Genomic DNA, 16,847 nt, shown 5'->3' with positions numbered 1-16,847 from the left:
TTATAGGTGGCCCTGCCTATCCTTAATCATTGAATAATAATCAGTTAAGGGAAATTGTGGTAACAAGCAATGATAGGATCTTTCTCAGCACCTAAACGTAAATGAGATTGATATATATATAATGAGAAGTTACCTGACATAAATACTAACCTGCGTAGTTATTTAATGTCCGACTAACAATACTAATGAGAGACTCACCTTCGTCTTACTAACCGGTATTGTAGTCAATGTGTTTATAACCTTTTTTGTTTAACGATTTGTGTGTTATCATATGCGATCCCATGGTCTTTGATTTAGTCACGGAAGTGATTTGTCTTCGATTTGTTGATCTAGAGTTGAATTTTAATTAGTTTTTCCCTTTTGTATAATTAGTGTAGTGCTACATTTAGTCTTTGTTTTTGAATACATTTTGACAATGTATATCTTTGGAATTGGTGTCTGCGTCCAATTATTACAGAAATTGAGTTCTACAAGATTCCAGGATTCATTCATGATAAATTCACTTCTTTAATTGAAATGTATAAGTGTACCTTACGCTACATTACTGTGTACAGTTCTGGGCTCCACACTTCAAGAAAGATATTGCTGCTCTAGAGGCAGTTCAGAGAACAGCAACCAGACTTATTCCAGGTCTGAAGGGAATGTCCTACTCAGAGAGACCGAGAGAACTGAAACTTTTCACCCTGGAACAGACGAAACTACGTGGGGACTTGATTCAAGTCTTCAAAACCATGAAGGGCATCGACCACATCAAACCAGAGGAGCTTTTCCAGATCAGCAGGGACACACGCACCCAGGGACACACATGAAAATTGGGCTTCAAGGCATTCAAAACGGAAAACAGGAGACACTTCTTCAAACAGATTGTCACAATCTGGCACAAACTCCCCAGCGATGTGGTTGAATCTGAAAATTTGGGAAGGTGTTTTATTAAGGATCGAGCCGTACATGTTGCAGGTGTGACAGCTGTATTTAGCCAGAAATCTCGGGGGTTCTAGTGGAACATGATTACATTTTATTATTATTATATATTACTATTTTTTATTTATTAGCAGACGCCCTTATCCAAGGCAACTTACAACACATAAGAGCATACAGTACAGTATACACTCACCTAAAGGATTATTAGGAACACCATACTAATACTGTGTTTGACCCCCTTTCGCCTTCAGAACTGCCTTAACTCTACGTGGCATTGATTCAACAAGGTGCTGAAAGCATTCTTTAGAAATATTGGTCCATATTGATAGGATAGCATCTTGCAGTTGATGGAGATTTGTGGGATGCACATCCAGGGCATGAAGCTCCCGTTCCACCACATCCCAAAGATGCTCTATTGGGTTGAGATCTGGTGACTGTGGGGGCCAGTTTAGTACAGTGAACTCATTGTCATGTTCAAGAAACCAATTTGAAATGATTCGACCTTTGTGACATGGTGCATTATCCTGCTGGAAGTAGCCATCAGAGGATGGGTACATGGTGGTCATAAAGGAATGGACATGGTCAGAAACAATGCTCAGGTAGGCCGTGGCATTTAAACGATGCCCAATTGGCACTAAGGGGCCTAAAGTGTGCCAAGAAAACATCCCCCACACCATTACACCACCACCACCACCAGCCTGCACAGTGGTAACAAGGCATGATGGATCCATGTTCTCATTCTGTTTACGCCAAATTCTGACTCTACCATCTGAATGTCTCAACAGAAATCGAGACTCATCAGACCAGGCAACATTTTTCCAGTCTTCAACTGTCCAATTTTGGTGAGCTTGTGCAAATTGTAGCCTCTTTTTCCTATTTTTAGTGGAGATGAGTGGTACCCGGTGGGGTCTTCTGCTGTTGTAGCCCATCCGTCTCAAGGTTGTACGTGTTGTGGCTTCACAAATGCTTTGCTGCATACCTCGGTTGTAACGAGTGGTTATTTCAGTCAAAGTTGCTCTTCTATCAGCTTGAATCAGTCGGCCCATTCTCCTCTGACCTCTAGCATCAACAAGGCATTTTCGCCCACAGGACTGCCGCATACTGGATGTTTTTTCCTTTTCACACCATTCTTTGTAAACCCTAGAAATGGTTGTGCGTGAAAATCCCAGTAACTGAGCAGATTGTGAAATACTCAGACCGGCCCGTCTGGCACCAACAACCATGCCGCGCTCAAAATTGCTTAAATCACCTTTCTTTCCCATTCAGACATTCAGTTTGGAGTTCAGGAGATTGTCTTGACCAGGACCACACCCCTAAATGCATTGAAGCAACTGCCATGTGATTGGTTGGTTAGATAATTGCATTAATGAGAAACTGAACAGGTGTTCCTAATAATCCTTTAGGTGAGTGTATAGTTACAGATCAAAACATAGTACAAATTACAAGTAAAAAAAATACAGTTACAGGTCCCACATCCTTATGAGCTAATCATTGCAGACAAGATGTGAAGTCATAGAGCTCAGGGGAAGGGGACATAGGGGCGATCAAGATATATATGACCGATCTCACTGTATGCGGAAGTCAAATCTCAGCGTAAACTAGTGATGTGCAGTTCGCGAACGATTCGTTCTTTTCAAACGAATCATTTTGGTGACCGATGGGAATCGGATCAATGACGCATTGAATCGGCTCTTTTGATTCACTAAGAACAGCAGCGTCTCTCTGGAGCCGGAGACCCGCCTATCGACTCTCGTTCAATGACTCATTGACTCTCAGTCTGGCGGATTCGTTCGTCCTGACGAGTCCTTGAGTGCTATGAAACTGAAGACCGTATGTGCCATGCTGGTTCCAAATTCCCTCTTGTTTAGTGCACAAAAAATAAATATGTATGAGCCAAAATGGCGTCAGTTACATAATCCAGACCGAGTATAGACTACTGTCAGAAAATGAGATTAAACGTTTATGCAATATTATATATTGTACATAATGTGTGTGTGTGTGTGTATTACAGTCCGTATTCATTGAGTACGTCTGCCAAACAAAAGAAACATATAATAAATCGCTATGAGGTCTGTTTTTGTAATGTTTTATACACATAAAACATTTTGCACAAATTATTATTAATACTTGCAAGTCATCTTGAGGTAAAATCAACAAAACGATGTATAATAAAAATGATTAATGTTAAAAAATAACTGAGATACACCTATGCGTAAGACATTTATGTAACGATATTATTATTCTTTCTTAGCAGACGCCCTTGTCCAAACAATATATTAAATTTAATTAGATTAATCGAGTTGAATATATAGTGTTAATGCTTCAAACTGTTATCTCCGGGATTTTAAATATATATTTGTCACAACTGTATTTAATTTAACCCAGTCAAATATAGACTTTTCCTAGCTTTTGTGGTGTGCAGTGAACGACTCGTTCTTTCTGGTTCAAGTCTATCTAACCCGTCCTGATTCGGGCTGCATTGGTGCGAGTCACTGAATCAGTGAACGACATGAACGAAATGAATCGATTCACCAAACTGAACTGAATCAAATTAATTGAGTCTCTAAAAAGAATCGAACTGCCAATCACTAGTGTAAACGGATGTGAACTCTCACTGTATTTCAGTATGTAGTGTATGCGTCTCAGTATTTAGTGTATGCATTTCAGTATTGTATGGTGGGTGATCAGTGCCAAAATTAAGATGAACGTGATTATGAACATGAAGATGAAGATGAACATGAAGATGAACATGAACATGAAGATGATTATTAACATTAACATGAAGATGATTATGACGATGAACATGAAGATGATTATGTGCATTGGATTAGCCAATAAGCGCACTGGCTACCGCCCACTAGCTCTGATTGACAGAGTTCAATGTTTTGTCACATTGAAACAAAAAAAAGAAATACAAGAGACACTACGAAATGTAGAAGCGCACTGAGAAATGTAAATAGCAAAGAGACAAACAGGAAATAAATATATGCATGTTGAAACTAATGAATGAATACATCTATTTTGACATATGTAAACAAATAAATAGATGAATAAATAAATAGATAGGGCTAAATGTCCATGAAATTAAATACAATTGTAAAAATATATATATACCTAAAAAACATCATCCATACATCATAATGATTATTCCCCATTTCCATGTCACACCTACTAAGGAAATACTTCGCTTTCAGATGTGTCCTTGACTTGTAAACAGACAGGGAAGAGATCAGCTACATTATGTCAGAAGATATAATCTCAAATGAGATCACGAATAAATTACAGTTTTAATATTAGCAGCATCCACATACAGAAACAGAAACAATGAAATGTTTTACTGCGTACAGTTAATATCTGAGTGTATTAAAAACTTGGATTTCACAGGACCCTGGTGCAGTGCTGTGACTAGTAAAAAACAAACTGAAGGATAATAATTGGATTGGTAGCAGCTGATTTTATTAATATTTTATGAACAACTGGACGGTGTTTCAGGCTGTCGTTCTGTGAATGGTGTGCAGGGACAATCCACAGAGACAGTCAATAGGAAGGTGAACACGATTTAGTTAACGTGTGCCCATTTACAAGTTTAATTAATTAATAAATAAATACAGCAGATCTAGGTTTCCCTCTAAAACATGAATGATTGGTTTAATAAATGCGTCCATAAGTCCATAAACGCCATGACTGAAGTGTGCACACTTTAGTTAAATTACACTGCATCCGGAAAGTATTCACAGTGCTTCACTTTTTCCACATTTTGTTATGTTACAGCCTTATTCCAAAATTGATTAAATTAATTATTTTCCTCAAAATTCTACTAACAATACCCCATAATGACAATGTGAAAGAAGTTTGTTTGAAATCTTTGCAAATGTATTAAAAAATAAAAAACAAAAAAAGCACATGTACATAAGTATTCACAGCCTTTGCTCAATACTTTGTTGAAGCACCTTTGGCACCAATTACAGCCTCAAGTCTTTTTGAGTATGATGCTACAAGCTTGGCACACCTATTTTTGGGCAGTTTCTCCCATTCTTCTTTGCAGGACCTCTCAAGCTCCATCAGGTTGAATGGGGAGTGTCGGTGCACTGCCATTTTCAGATCTCTCCGGAGATGTTCAATTGGGTTCAAGGCTGGGCTCTGGCTGGGCCACTCAAGGACATTCACAGAGTTGTCCTGTAGCCACTCCATTGTTATCTTGGCTGTGTGCTTAGGGTCATTGTCCTGTTGGAAGATGAACCTTTGCCTCAGTCTGAGGTCTAGAGCGCTCTGGAGCAGGTTTTCATCAAGGATGTCTCTGTACATTGCTGCATTCATCTTTCCCTCAATCCTGACTAGTCTCCCAGTTCCTGCCGCTGAAAAACATGCCCACAGCATGATGCTGCCACCACCATGCTTCACTGTAGGGATGGTATTGGCCAGGTGATGAGCGGTGCCTGGTTTACTCCAGACATGACGCTTGCCATTCAGGCCAAAGAGTTCAATCTTTGTTTCATCAGACCAGAGAATTTTGTTTCTCATGGTCTGAGAGTCTTTCAGGTGCCTTTTGGCAAACTGCAGGCGGGCGGTCATGTGCCTTTTACTGAGGAGTGGCTTCCGTCTGGCCACTCTACCATACAGGCCTGATTGGTGGAGTGCTGCAGAGATGGTTGTTCTTCTGGAAGGTTCTCCTCTCTCCACAGAGACACGCTGGAGCTCTGTCAGAGCGACCATCAGGTTCTTGGTCACCTCCCTGTCTAAGGCCCTTCTCCCCCGATCGCTCAGTTTGGTCGGGCGGCCAGCTCTAGGAAGAGTCCTGGTGGTTCCAAACTTCTTCCATTTACAGATGACGGAGGCCACTGTGCTCATTGGGACCTTCAATGCTGCAGAAATGTTTCAGTGTCATGGCAAAGGCTGTGAATACTTATGTACATGTGCTTTTCTTGTTTGTTTATTTTTAATAAATTTGTAAAGATTTCAAACAAACTTCTTTCACATTGTCATTATGGGGTATTGTTTGTAGAATTTTGAGGAAAATAATGAATTTAATTCATTTTGGAATAAGGCTGTAACATAACAAAATGTGGAAAAAGTGAAGAGCTGTGAATACTTTCCAGATGCACTGTATAACCTGCTATTTAAACTGTGTTTATTGTTTCAACTGTAACTTGCCTGGTTAAGGGCGTCTGCTAAGTAAATTAAAAATAATACGACACAAAGTGTCGTTTGCAGTTACAAATCTGTTGTAAGAGTAATAAGTACGGGAGTCAAGTTTTGACAGTAATAATAAATAGCAAATTTATTTTATTGTTGCACATGGAAACGTTTTCTTATGGTAATGTAATGCTTGTCTGAATATAATGTTGTCTATACAGGTTTGGCTCTTCTTAATATCTCTTAACAGAAACGTGTATTTATTACGCTGTCTCCAAATCATGTAAAGCATAAAGAATAAAATAGACATAGTTTAACCTACTCAGATTTAACTCGGGGTTATCAAGGAAAGTCAGGGTTGACAAACTCTGATTGCCTAAACTGGTGTTAAATAGTACTACGATGGTGGTTAAGATGTTGGTTAGTTGACTCAGTGTTAACTTACCTGGAGTTTGTGCACGTTCACGTAAAAGGGGCGCATCTGGCAGCACAGGCTGAGTTTTTGCCAGTGGCTGTGTGCCGTATTGTCCCCGGAGCAATGCAGCTGCTAATGTCAGGATATGAGGGGTTTAAAGAAAGGTTAGCGACTAAATGTAACACCGTGGCGGCCAACAAAGCCAGGGAGGCTTGTTGGCAGCTCATTGCCGATAGAGTAAATTCGTAAGAACAGTATTCTTGTCATATGTTCTCTATTTTGTCTTACGGATTCTTTTTTTATTTGTAATATGATTGAGATGTAAGGACATGTTAAATGGTCTATCTAAATATGTGAAAACAATTAGGGTAATTCAATTATAGCCTACACATGGGCTACATCTCTGAAATTATCCAGTTACTCACTGTTAATTAATTAAGCTCTACTCCCTAAAGCACCTAGGATGTATGGCTACCTGTATGAATTTAATGCTGTTGTGTTCAGAATAACTTCATTCTAACAATCATTTCAGCTGCAACCCCAGTGGAAAGCGCACCTGCAATATGAAATATAAAAATATTCTATCAAGTGGTGTGTATTAATAATACTCATCATTAATACACAGTACAGATGTGGTGTGTATCCTACTCTTATAATAGCCTATTCATGTGTTCACAGCAAACAGAAAAAAGGCAGAGATAGTGAAAACTGGAGGAGGGCATGATTCACGCATATTTCAGGAATCCACTCTTGGTCGTGGCTCACCACCTCATGTGTCTTTAATTGTTTGACTATAAGTAGAAGTTTTAAGGACAAAATAATGTAGGCTAGCCTACATGTCAGATCAAATACGATATGATCAAATACCTGAACACTGATGCTGTGAAATGACTTCCTATTCACAAAATCCCCCTCATGTTCTCCCAGGGGTGCTCTAATGGTGATATGCGTACAGCTAATCGCACCAATCAACCTCGGGATTCCTATGAAAAAAGGTGTTCTGTATATAGGCCTTGCCTATGCATATTAAAAAATAGACCAAGTATTTTTATAAGGCGAATTACCTGCGATCGCATAAAAAGCCTCTTTGATCTTTAGAAGGCTTAAACGGCCAGGGGACACAACAAATGCATCCAGCAGTTCAGTTAGAGTAAGTGCCACCTTACGAGCTGCACGGCAGACAGTATTCCTGCTCAGATGTGCAGCATCACCGATGGGATACATGAAGTGTCCGCTGGCAAAATACCGCACAGCAAGATACACTGTCTGTTCAACAGTGAGGGCATCACTCCGGCGAGTGGCATTGAGACGTCTGGCCCTAGAAGCCGGCAAAGACACTGAATTCCTTCAGATGAGAATCGATATCTTTCATAGAGAGCATCATCAGGGATTTGCACGGTCTCTAAACACCCTCGCCCTGCGGAGTGAGCCTCTCACAACCCGTGCCCAATGTCGATTGGGTCCCGTCAAGATTGTGGGCGGAGAGGCGGTGCTTACATAGGGTAACATCGAGTTAAGCATGCAGATACCCTCCTCGGAGCAGTGTAGAGATGCCGCGTATATTGCCATGACAGCATACCTCGGGTAAAACTTATCCACCTTTCGTAGGACAGGTTAACCGGGAAATTACTCCTGAACTTACCTGGATAAGCCAGTTACCAGTTAAGATGTGTAGCGTGTAGTGTTGTTTTCGGTCTTTTTTTTTTAAACGAAACACAAACCAAACCCACAATCACTCTGCTCCTCCCACAACAGGGGATGGACAGTCCCGCGTCAGTTTTGCAATCGAGCAGCTCCCGCCCCACGCGCCTTTGCCAGCCCTCCTTTCGCTGACGTCACTGAAATTTGAACGTCCCAGCAAGCGGGAAACTCCAGAGACAGCAGCAGCAGAATTCCCCACGCAGAAGGCATGAAAACGAAACAAATCTAAAATGAATTATAATAATCAGAAAATATAGACAAACGAGGCAGTGACTGAATATAACAAAAAAGAAGAAATAATAATAATGATAATTATCAGAAAATATTGGAACCGAAGCATTACATCACAGAATACATGGATGTCATGTGACAACCTGTTAAAATTACAGTGCAACTGTGGCTTGTGCCTCGCGTGTAGTTATTTAATACTTTGTTTTACTGATGTTGTTTTACACGTTACTAATAGAGCTAGCAAGCCGTGAAGTTCAACTAATTTATCTCCCATTCAATTAAATTTAATACACAGGTACACAATTAACTCGGAGGTAAGCTATGTAACAAAACAGCCCAACACAGGCAAGGGGTAATATCAAATTAGGATTACACCACGATGCAAAATACTGAACAGTAAATAAGAAAATCCAAATTACACTGTACTGGTGTAAAACCAAATAATTTACCATACCCACAATGCATTGTGGTAGTTTCCTGAATAACTTGTTTTATGGTTTTATTTTTTTCTTAATAATTGTATAAATGTTAATTATTGTACAATCATTATTGTTTGAGGGTAAAATGTATCTTTACCCACCAATGTATTTATATTTGTGTTGTCAGATTTTTCTACCCTAACTTCGAACTCACGTCTTTGAGTCAACCCCAAACCAGAATGATTGGCTATTTATCAGTTTGTGGTGGTGCTTGTAAGCATTACCTGTATGTCTGACCAGTTGTTTGGTTTTAATTTTAAATGAATTGGACTGTTTTTTCTTGTTTTATTTTATTTTTTTGATTTGTCCGATTCATTTTCAGTTATTTTCAATGTATTTGACATTTTTTGTTGGTTAGCAGGTTTGCTTTTAGCACATTTGTTTTTCTTTTTATGCACATGTTCAGTTATTTTGAATTTAATCACTTTGAGATTTTAATTTTTTTAAGTGATTTTAGTAATTGATTTTAAAAAATGTTTAATCACAAGTATTAAAATTTTGAATGTTTTTATTTGTAAAATGTAAAATACTTTCACTTAATAAACAGTCTGTGTGTTTGATTGGGTCTAGGTATTTATTTACTGAAAAGTAAACTGTAAACCAATATATATATAACTCTGAGGCAGTGTGAAAATGCTAACTCTGTTGAAAGTGTTAATTTTACTCTGGTAACTCGTTTGTTACATTGGATTGATTTTTTGATTAATTTACATCTATTTAATTAAATGTTAATAATTTCGAGTAGGTGGTTTAATAATGTATTTGAGAGAACGAAACACAGGCTCAAAGATGAGTGAACAGGGCTGTGAACAGGCATGTCTCAGTTCTGACTGAGTGAGGCTGACTGCTGTCTTTCTCTCAGCTCCTTATTTGGAATAAATAGAGCACCAGTGCTCAGGCAAGCTCTTCCTGTTTAACAGCCAGCGTCTGCATGGTGCATGTTTGCAGTAGCAGTTACCTGTGAGAGGCCCCCGTACCAAAGACCACAGAGCAGAGTTGACAGGTGACGTAGCAGAAGAATGCTCTCATCCTCCTTCCCTATTTTACCTGAAGTGCTCCCCTCGTCCTGACCCCTCAATGGTCTTTGCCCCCCATCGCTGCTCCTGCTCCGAGACATCATTCTGCAAACAGAGAAACAGAGGAACTCTGACACAGAGACCCACACACTAACATCTTTCCCCTTACTCCCCTCCCCTCCTTACCATCCACTTGCCCCTCTAGTTCCCACCTTCTCCCCCTCCCACTCACCACAAAATCAGGGTCTGTGTCCCAGTCATCTCCATCGCTGCTCACTTTCACATTGACATTATGTCCCACCACTGACTTCCACATCTGTGTCAGGGGAGCAAGGAGAGGAAGCACAGACAGTCTTACAGTATTGCTTCAAGACATGTCTCCAACTCTGTTGGAGGTCCAGGCTAATGTGACAGTTATGAGCTAGGCCCTGAAGTGTGTGTGAAGTGACCAGCTAATAAATCATGCATGCAATCTTGCTTATTCAACACCACTCTAACTAAGCATAAGAGTATTTATACGTTTTTTATCTTTATAACTATAAAGTTAGTGGATGAAAATGCAGGCAGCTCTACCCCTCACTTCCTATATCAAAGTTGTATCTTCCATTTCAAACATCATGTTTTGTGTTTAGTCTAGTGTGCGGTCTCGGTTGTGGTTGTGTAAAAAAGCGCACACACAATGTAACAAAACTGTGTCCAGCTTCGGGGCAGTCGCAGTCAAGTCTGTAGCGGGCGGTTCTAAAACTTAGCTACAAGCAGCTGTCATGAGGTGCAGAATCTCCAGCTCATTCGCACCATATTGTCACTTCCTTAAATGCACTAGGCTGCAGCATCCGCACTTTAAATTATACTTCCTCAGCTGAATGAACAGACCTGTGTGCAGCACCGAGACTCAGGCAGAAACGATCATTGATTGAACATGGGCTGGGAGAAAGGGTTTTTTTTTTATTTAATTAATCGGTTTCGCACATTTTACTTATTTTTGTATTATAATATGTATGTTAAAAGTCGTCAAATTAAATATGCAAGTAATGCAATACAATAACTGATTCTTAGGTTTGTAATATGGAAATAAAATGCAAATTAAACTAAACGTGCACTTAACCAGCCAGGCAAATCTGTAAGTAATATTCTTACATAGCAGGAATACATCTTAAATTGTGTAAATATATTACATTTCTTCTAAAGTTCTAAAGTTTCTGTAACTTCCTGATTTGTGTTAATTTAATTTTTACAGCAGGCTTTTATAACGAAGTTTTACAGATACCACATACACCAAGATTAGGTGAAAGTCAAACAAAGTTTCCTTACCTTTGTCGTCCGTCGGAATAATGTTTATCAAAGTTTAAATTGTTCTAGCGCTCCAGAAACCGCTGCAACTGTTTGCTGTCGGAAGCGCGCAGGATAAGGGCATAGGAAATACTGTTTTGCGCGTCCCCTTGTCTGACCTGGGTGAGGAACGAGCACGTTCAGTTGAGAATGCATTTCTGCATTTCCTAATTCGAGCGCAGTGCGTCACCGTGCGGTCTGACATACAGCCGATACAAATGTGGAAATGCGCAAATGTAAAATGATATGAAATGAAGGACTTTACTAATCAAACTGCTTTGTAAGATAAACAAATTAAAAAGTCAAATTAAGCAAAATATATTAATTCATATAAAGTTTCAAATACGTTTTAGCTCCGGACAGTGTGTCCCCAAGACCTGGGTTGAAAACCGCTGTGTACTGGTCTTGTTTGAAATGGACTAGAACAAAATATACATATTTAAATATAAGATTGCCGACTTTCTTAAAACAAAACAAAAAACTACAAAGATTTTAATGTTAAAATATTAAGGTTTCAATATTAGTCTGGAAGTTAAATTCATGTAAGACATTCCATTATTCAAAATCTGATCTCACACATTGGTTTAAATTAGTACTAATTACTAATGGTTCTTCGGGGGTTCAATTTAGAACCTTAAGGTTCTTCGTGAGTTTTCATTTAACTCAAGGGTTCTTTTTTGAACCTCAAGGTTCGTCAGACACACACAGGTTCATGTAAGAACCTTTTATATTATGCTTATTACCAGGGCGTCGCCAGCCTCTTGCCAGTGGGGGCCTTATGTGGGCTTGACATTATATTGAGGGGCTGCTCTTTACACCTTGCTGCCGCACATTTATTTATTTAACAATACGCACTAAAACGTGTGTGTTTGTCTGTTTTATCCTCAAAAGGAGAAAAAAACATACAGACGGATTTTGGTTTTAAACCTTACCAATTGCAATTTATTGATGCAACACAACTAAACTAATAATTCTGTTACAAATGGTGACTCCATGTTACCATTCAAAAATATTGGTCAACACAACACTTTGCACTGTCCACAATAATACAACTACTAATAAAATACCAAATTTGTATATATATAGCCTCCGCGAAAAGCCCCCCCCCCGCCATCAACGCCACCACTTCTTCAATTACAAATATTTAGCTTACACCTTTAAACAAGGGGACTTGTAGATTATGAAACTAGAAGGTTATGTTTAGCATTAGGGTAGGGCAGGTTGGTATTTGACAGGTAACAGTGATGAACACATGGCCAGGAATCATATGATGTGGATGTCCCTGCATGTTGCATAGCAACAGACGCTGACCCTTCACCTGCCACGTAGAGCTGCAGCAGCTCCTGCAAAAAGCGGCCAAGACGCGGTAAGGCTGGTGTATGTCTGTATGTACAGTGAGGGAAAAAAATATTTGATCCCCTGCTGATTTTGTACATTTGCCCACTGACAAAGAAATGATCAGTCTATAATTTTAATGGTAGGTGTATTTTAACAGTGAGAGACAGAATAACAACAACAAAATCTAGAAAAATGCATTTCAAAAAAGTTATAAATTGATTTGCATGTTAATGAGGGAAATAAGTATTTGATCCCCTATCAATCAGCAAGATTTCTGGCTCTCAGGTGTCTTTTATACAGGTAACGAGCTGAGATTTGGAGCACTCTCTTAAAGGGAGTGCTCCTAATCTCAGCTCGTTACCTGTATAAAAGACACCTGTCCACAGAAGCAATCAATCAATCAGATTCCAAACTCTCCACCATGGCCAAGACCAAAGAGCTGTCCAAGGATATCAGGGACAAGATTGTAGACCTACACAAGGCTAGAATGGGCTACAAGACCATCGCCAAGCAGCTTGGTGAGAAGGTGACAACAGTTGGTGCGATTATTCGCAAATGGAAGAAACACAAAATAACTGTCAGTCTCCCTTGGTCTGGGTTTCCATGCAAGATCTCACCTCGTGGAGTTTCAATGATCATGAGAACGGTGAGGAATCAGCCCAGAACTACACGGGAGGATCTTGTTAATGATCTCAAGGCAGCTGGGACCATAGTCACCAAGAAAACAATTGGTAACACACTACGCCGCGAAGGACTGAAATCCTGCAGCGCCCGCAAGGTCCCCCTGCTCAAGAAAGCACATGTACAGGCCCATCTGAAGTTTGCCAATGAACATCTGAATGATTCAGAGGAGAACTGGGTGAAAGTGTTGTGGTCAGATGAAACCAAAATCGAGCTTTTTGGCATCAACTCAACTCGCCGTGTTTGGAGGAGGAGGAATGACCCCAAGAACACCATCCCCACCGTCAAACATGGAGGTGGAAACATTATGCTTTGGGGGTGTTTTTCTGCTAAGGGGACAGGACAACTGCACCGCATCAAAGGGACGATGGACGGGGCCATGTACCGTCAAATCTTGGGTGAGAACCTCCTTCCCTCAGCCAGGGCATTGAAAATGGGTCGTGGATGGGTATTCCAGCATGACAATGACCCAAAACACACAGCCAAGGCAACAAAGGAGTGGCTCAAGAAGAAGCACATTATGGTCCTGGAGTGGCCTAGCCAGTCTCCAGACCTTAATCCCATAGAAAATGTGTGGAGGGAGCAGAAGGTTCGAGTTGCCAAACGTCAGCTTTGAAACCTTAATAACTTGGAGAGGATGTGCAAAGAGGAGTGGGACAAAATCCCTCCTGAGACGTGTGCAAACCTGGTGGCCAACTACAAGAAACGTCTGACCTCTGTGATTGCCAACAAGGGTTTTGCCACCAAGTACTAAGTCGAAGGGGTCAAATACTTATTTCCCTCATTAACATGCAAATCAATTTATAACTTTTTTGAAATGCGTTTTTCTGGATTTTTTTGTTGTTATTCTGTCTCTCACTGTTAAAATACACCTACCATTAAAATTATAGACTGATAATTTCTTTGTCAGTGGGCAAACGTACAAAATCAGAGAGAGAGAGAGAGAGAGAGAGAGAGAGAGAGAGAGAGAGAGAGAGAGAGAGGTTCTAGGGCACATTTGGATTTGATCTGGATCACCACACAATGGCCCAAGGACCACTGCAAACTTGAATTTCAATGTATTTCTGTAATCCATGTTGCAATAGCACCTACCATGTTCCTTTGTGGTGAGCTGGTTAATTCTGTTCTGGGAAAACCAAAATCCTGCAGGTTTAATAAGTCTCTCTACACATCAGTCCCTGAGTACCTTCAACCAATGGTAATTTTGACCAATTAAGCCCAAGAATTGAGTCAATTAAGTTGTCAAGGACTACCCAGTGAAGACGTGAACTCACGACTAGGTCACACTGTGAGCTCACCAGAGTAGACATTACACTGAGCTCACTGTGAGCTCACTTAGTGCTTTTTTATTATAATTATTATTTTTGTCATTTCGCTGACGCTCTTATCCAGGGCGACTTACATTTGTTCCCATTTATACAGCTGGGTATTTTACTGAAGCAATCTAAGTGAAGCACCTTGCCGGGATTTGAACCGCCCGCCTTTCCACCGGTTTTGGAACCGTGACGTCACTGAATATGGGCGTTCCCAAGCGTAGAGTAGAAGTGGAGAAACACAGCAATAATAATCAGCACCGAGGCGACTGTATTTTTAAACCCTATTTAACATCACAATCAAGCTCATTCCATGTCTACACACAGCACAGGTAATAAACCAATAAACCAGTAAAAACCAAACAAAAAACACAAAATCACATGTAGACAAGCAACTATACAACTATACGAATATGCTAAGATCAGCCTTTTATTTGTATTTATTTATATTGATGCATTAAGGGATTTACACCGATTTGCTATGTCAGACACTTTTACTGTATTGAATAAAGTACAAGATGAGTTAACATGCATTCGTCACCATGCACACAGTTCACATTTTCATTCATTTTGTGGCGTATTTTTACTTTTATTCTTGTTTAAAAAACAATAGCTAGCCTATTGATTATGTATGCGGCTGTTTTGGGGGTATTTGCGGCGCAGTCGTGGGCAGATCAATAAACTGTTGGACGATCTCATGTGATGTTAATGGTTTGATGGGAAATTGTGCTTATTGATGAAGTCTGTGATGATGCTCCAAAATCACTGTTGCATTGTCCCTGTTGCCAGACACGCAGCAATGCTCTTATGTTTTGAAAGTCGCCCTTGATAAGAGCGTCTGCTAACAAATACATAATAATAATAATAATAATAATAATAATAATAATAATAAATATAGCTGCAAGCAGCAATGCAGGGGGGCAAGTACAGATCTACACAGTACGGTCTAACAGATTCGAATGTACTTCAAATCTGCTCTTTATGACACTTTATGCAATTTAATCATTGCTGAAATTTGATTGGCTCACAGCAACCATCTCGTTTCATCAATCATATTGCCTTTAACAAATCTGATGGAGGATCTAGCCAAGGGCACGTGTACAAAATTCCACATCAATCGTAGCTGTGTTTTCAGAGAAGACGACGTTTGAAAATCGTCCAAAATGTGTCACTTAAACCAATCTGGCCACCAGCCCATGTGACATATGGCTTCCATATTACATATCGCATCGCTCCTCACAGCGGTGTATCACTGTATTTTATTATAAATTTTTTTTTTATTTCTTTGCAGACGCCCTTATCCAGGGCGACTTACAACATAAGTGTAACACACAGTGCAAAAATACAGTTGAGTAACAGCATCAATCATTACAAATTCAATTAAACTAAACATAGCAATTGAAAATACATTTTACAAATACCAATTTACAATTTAAACAAGCAAGTACAGTAAGTGAGGTTCTACATCCTGGACGGTAGAAGCTAAGTGTTGTCAAGATGTAGGGTCTCAGTCAAGGGCTACGGGAAAGGGAGCAAGGAGGAAAACAAAATATAAAACACAAGAATCATAATAAAAATGAGAAATGCTATCTAGCAGGGATAGAGGACTAATATTACAAGTATTGTTGGAAAAGATGTGTCTTGAGTAAGCGCCGGAATGAGGTCAAGGACTCTACTGTTTTGACTTCGGTGGGCAGGTCGTTCCACCATTTAGGGGCCAGGGATGAGAAGGAGCGGGCTCTGGAGGAAGGAGAGTGGAGAGGAGGCAGAGTTAGCCTTCTGGCACTGGAGGAACGCAGTGGTCTGGAGGGGATGTATGGAGAGACGAGTGTCTGAAGGTAGCTTGGTGCAGTGTGGTCGAGACAGCAGTAGGTGAGGGTCAGTGTCTTGAACTGAATGCCTGCTGGTATCGGGAGCCAGTGGAGGGTAGCTCAGCAGTGGAGTAGCGTGTGCGAATCGGGGCAGAGAGACACCAGAGAGCCGCATGTGCTGGGTGTAGGAGAGCGCAGGATCGAGGGTGAATAATGGCAGAACAATTATCATAATAATACTAATGAAATCTATTTGTTGCAGGCAATTATTGAGGCTTCCAGGTGATTCCAGTCAATAAATGTATGGTTTCAGACTCCTAATAATATAAATCAGATGAAGGCAAATTGTGACAAAATCGGCAGAGTTTTCATGGTCAAGTTCCCCCTCTTGTGGTCAAATATGTTAAAGTACAAGCCAGTATTAATCTAAAAAAAACTACCCTGATTTGATTTCAATGTATCATTTTTAATTAAATTAG

General features: G+C 40.0%; 1 protein-coding gene across 2 annotated transcripts in view; it reads right to left on the bottom strand.

Annotated features, from left to right (window-relative positions):
- hcls1 (hematopoietic cell-specific Lyn substrate 1) overlaps window positions 1-11,348 on the bottom strand; it is a 30,039-nt gene extending 18,691 nt beyond the window's left edge. Inside the window, exons 1-3 of one of the 2 annotated variants that reach the window (XM_066705555.1) lie at window positions 11,208-11,348; window positions 10,129-10,212; window positions 9,928-10,001 (exon numbers count right to left, since the gene is read on the bottom strand). In XM_066705555.1, the coding sequence (XP_066561652.1) occupies window positions 9,928-10,001; window positions 10,129-10,212 (158 nt within the window). In that variant the 5' untranslated portion in view covers window positions 11,208-11,348. The remainder of the gene's footprint in view (window positions 1-9,927; window positions 10,002-10,128; window positions 10,213-11,207) is intronic. The other variant, XM_066705554.1, reaches the window with a different exon arrangement.
- Between the last annotated feature and the right edge of the window lie 5,499 nt (window positions 11,349-16,847).

This window comes from Amia ocellicauda, chromosome 5 (assembly GCF_036373705.1).
Source record: "Amia ocellicauda isolate fAmiCal2 chromosome 5, fAmiCal2.hap1, whole genome shotgun sequence".
Classification (NCBI taxonomy): Eukaryota; Metazoa; Chordata; class Actinopteri; order Amiiformes; family Amiidae; genus Amia; species Amia ocellicauda.
This window is presented reverse-complemented; position numbering and strand designations above follow the sequence as displayed.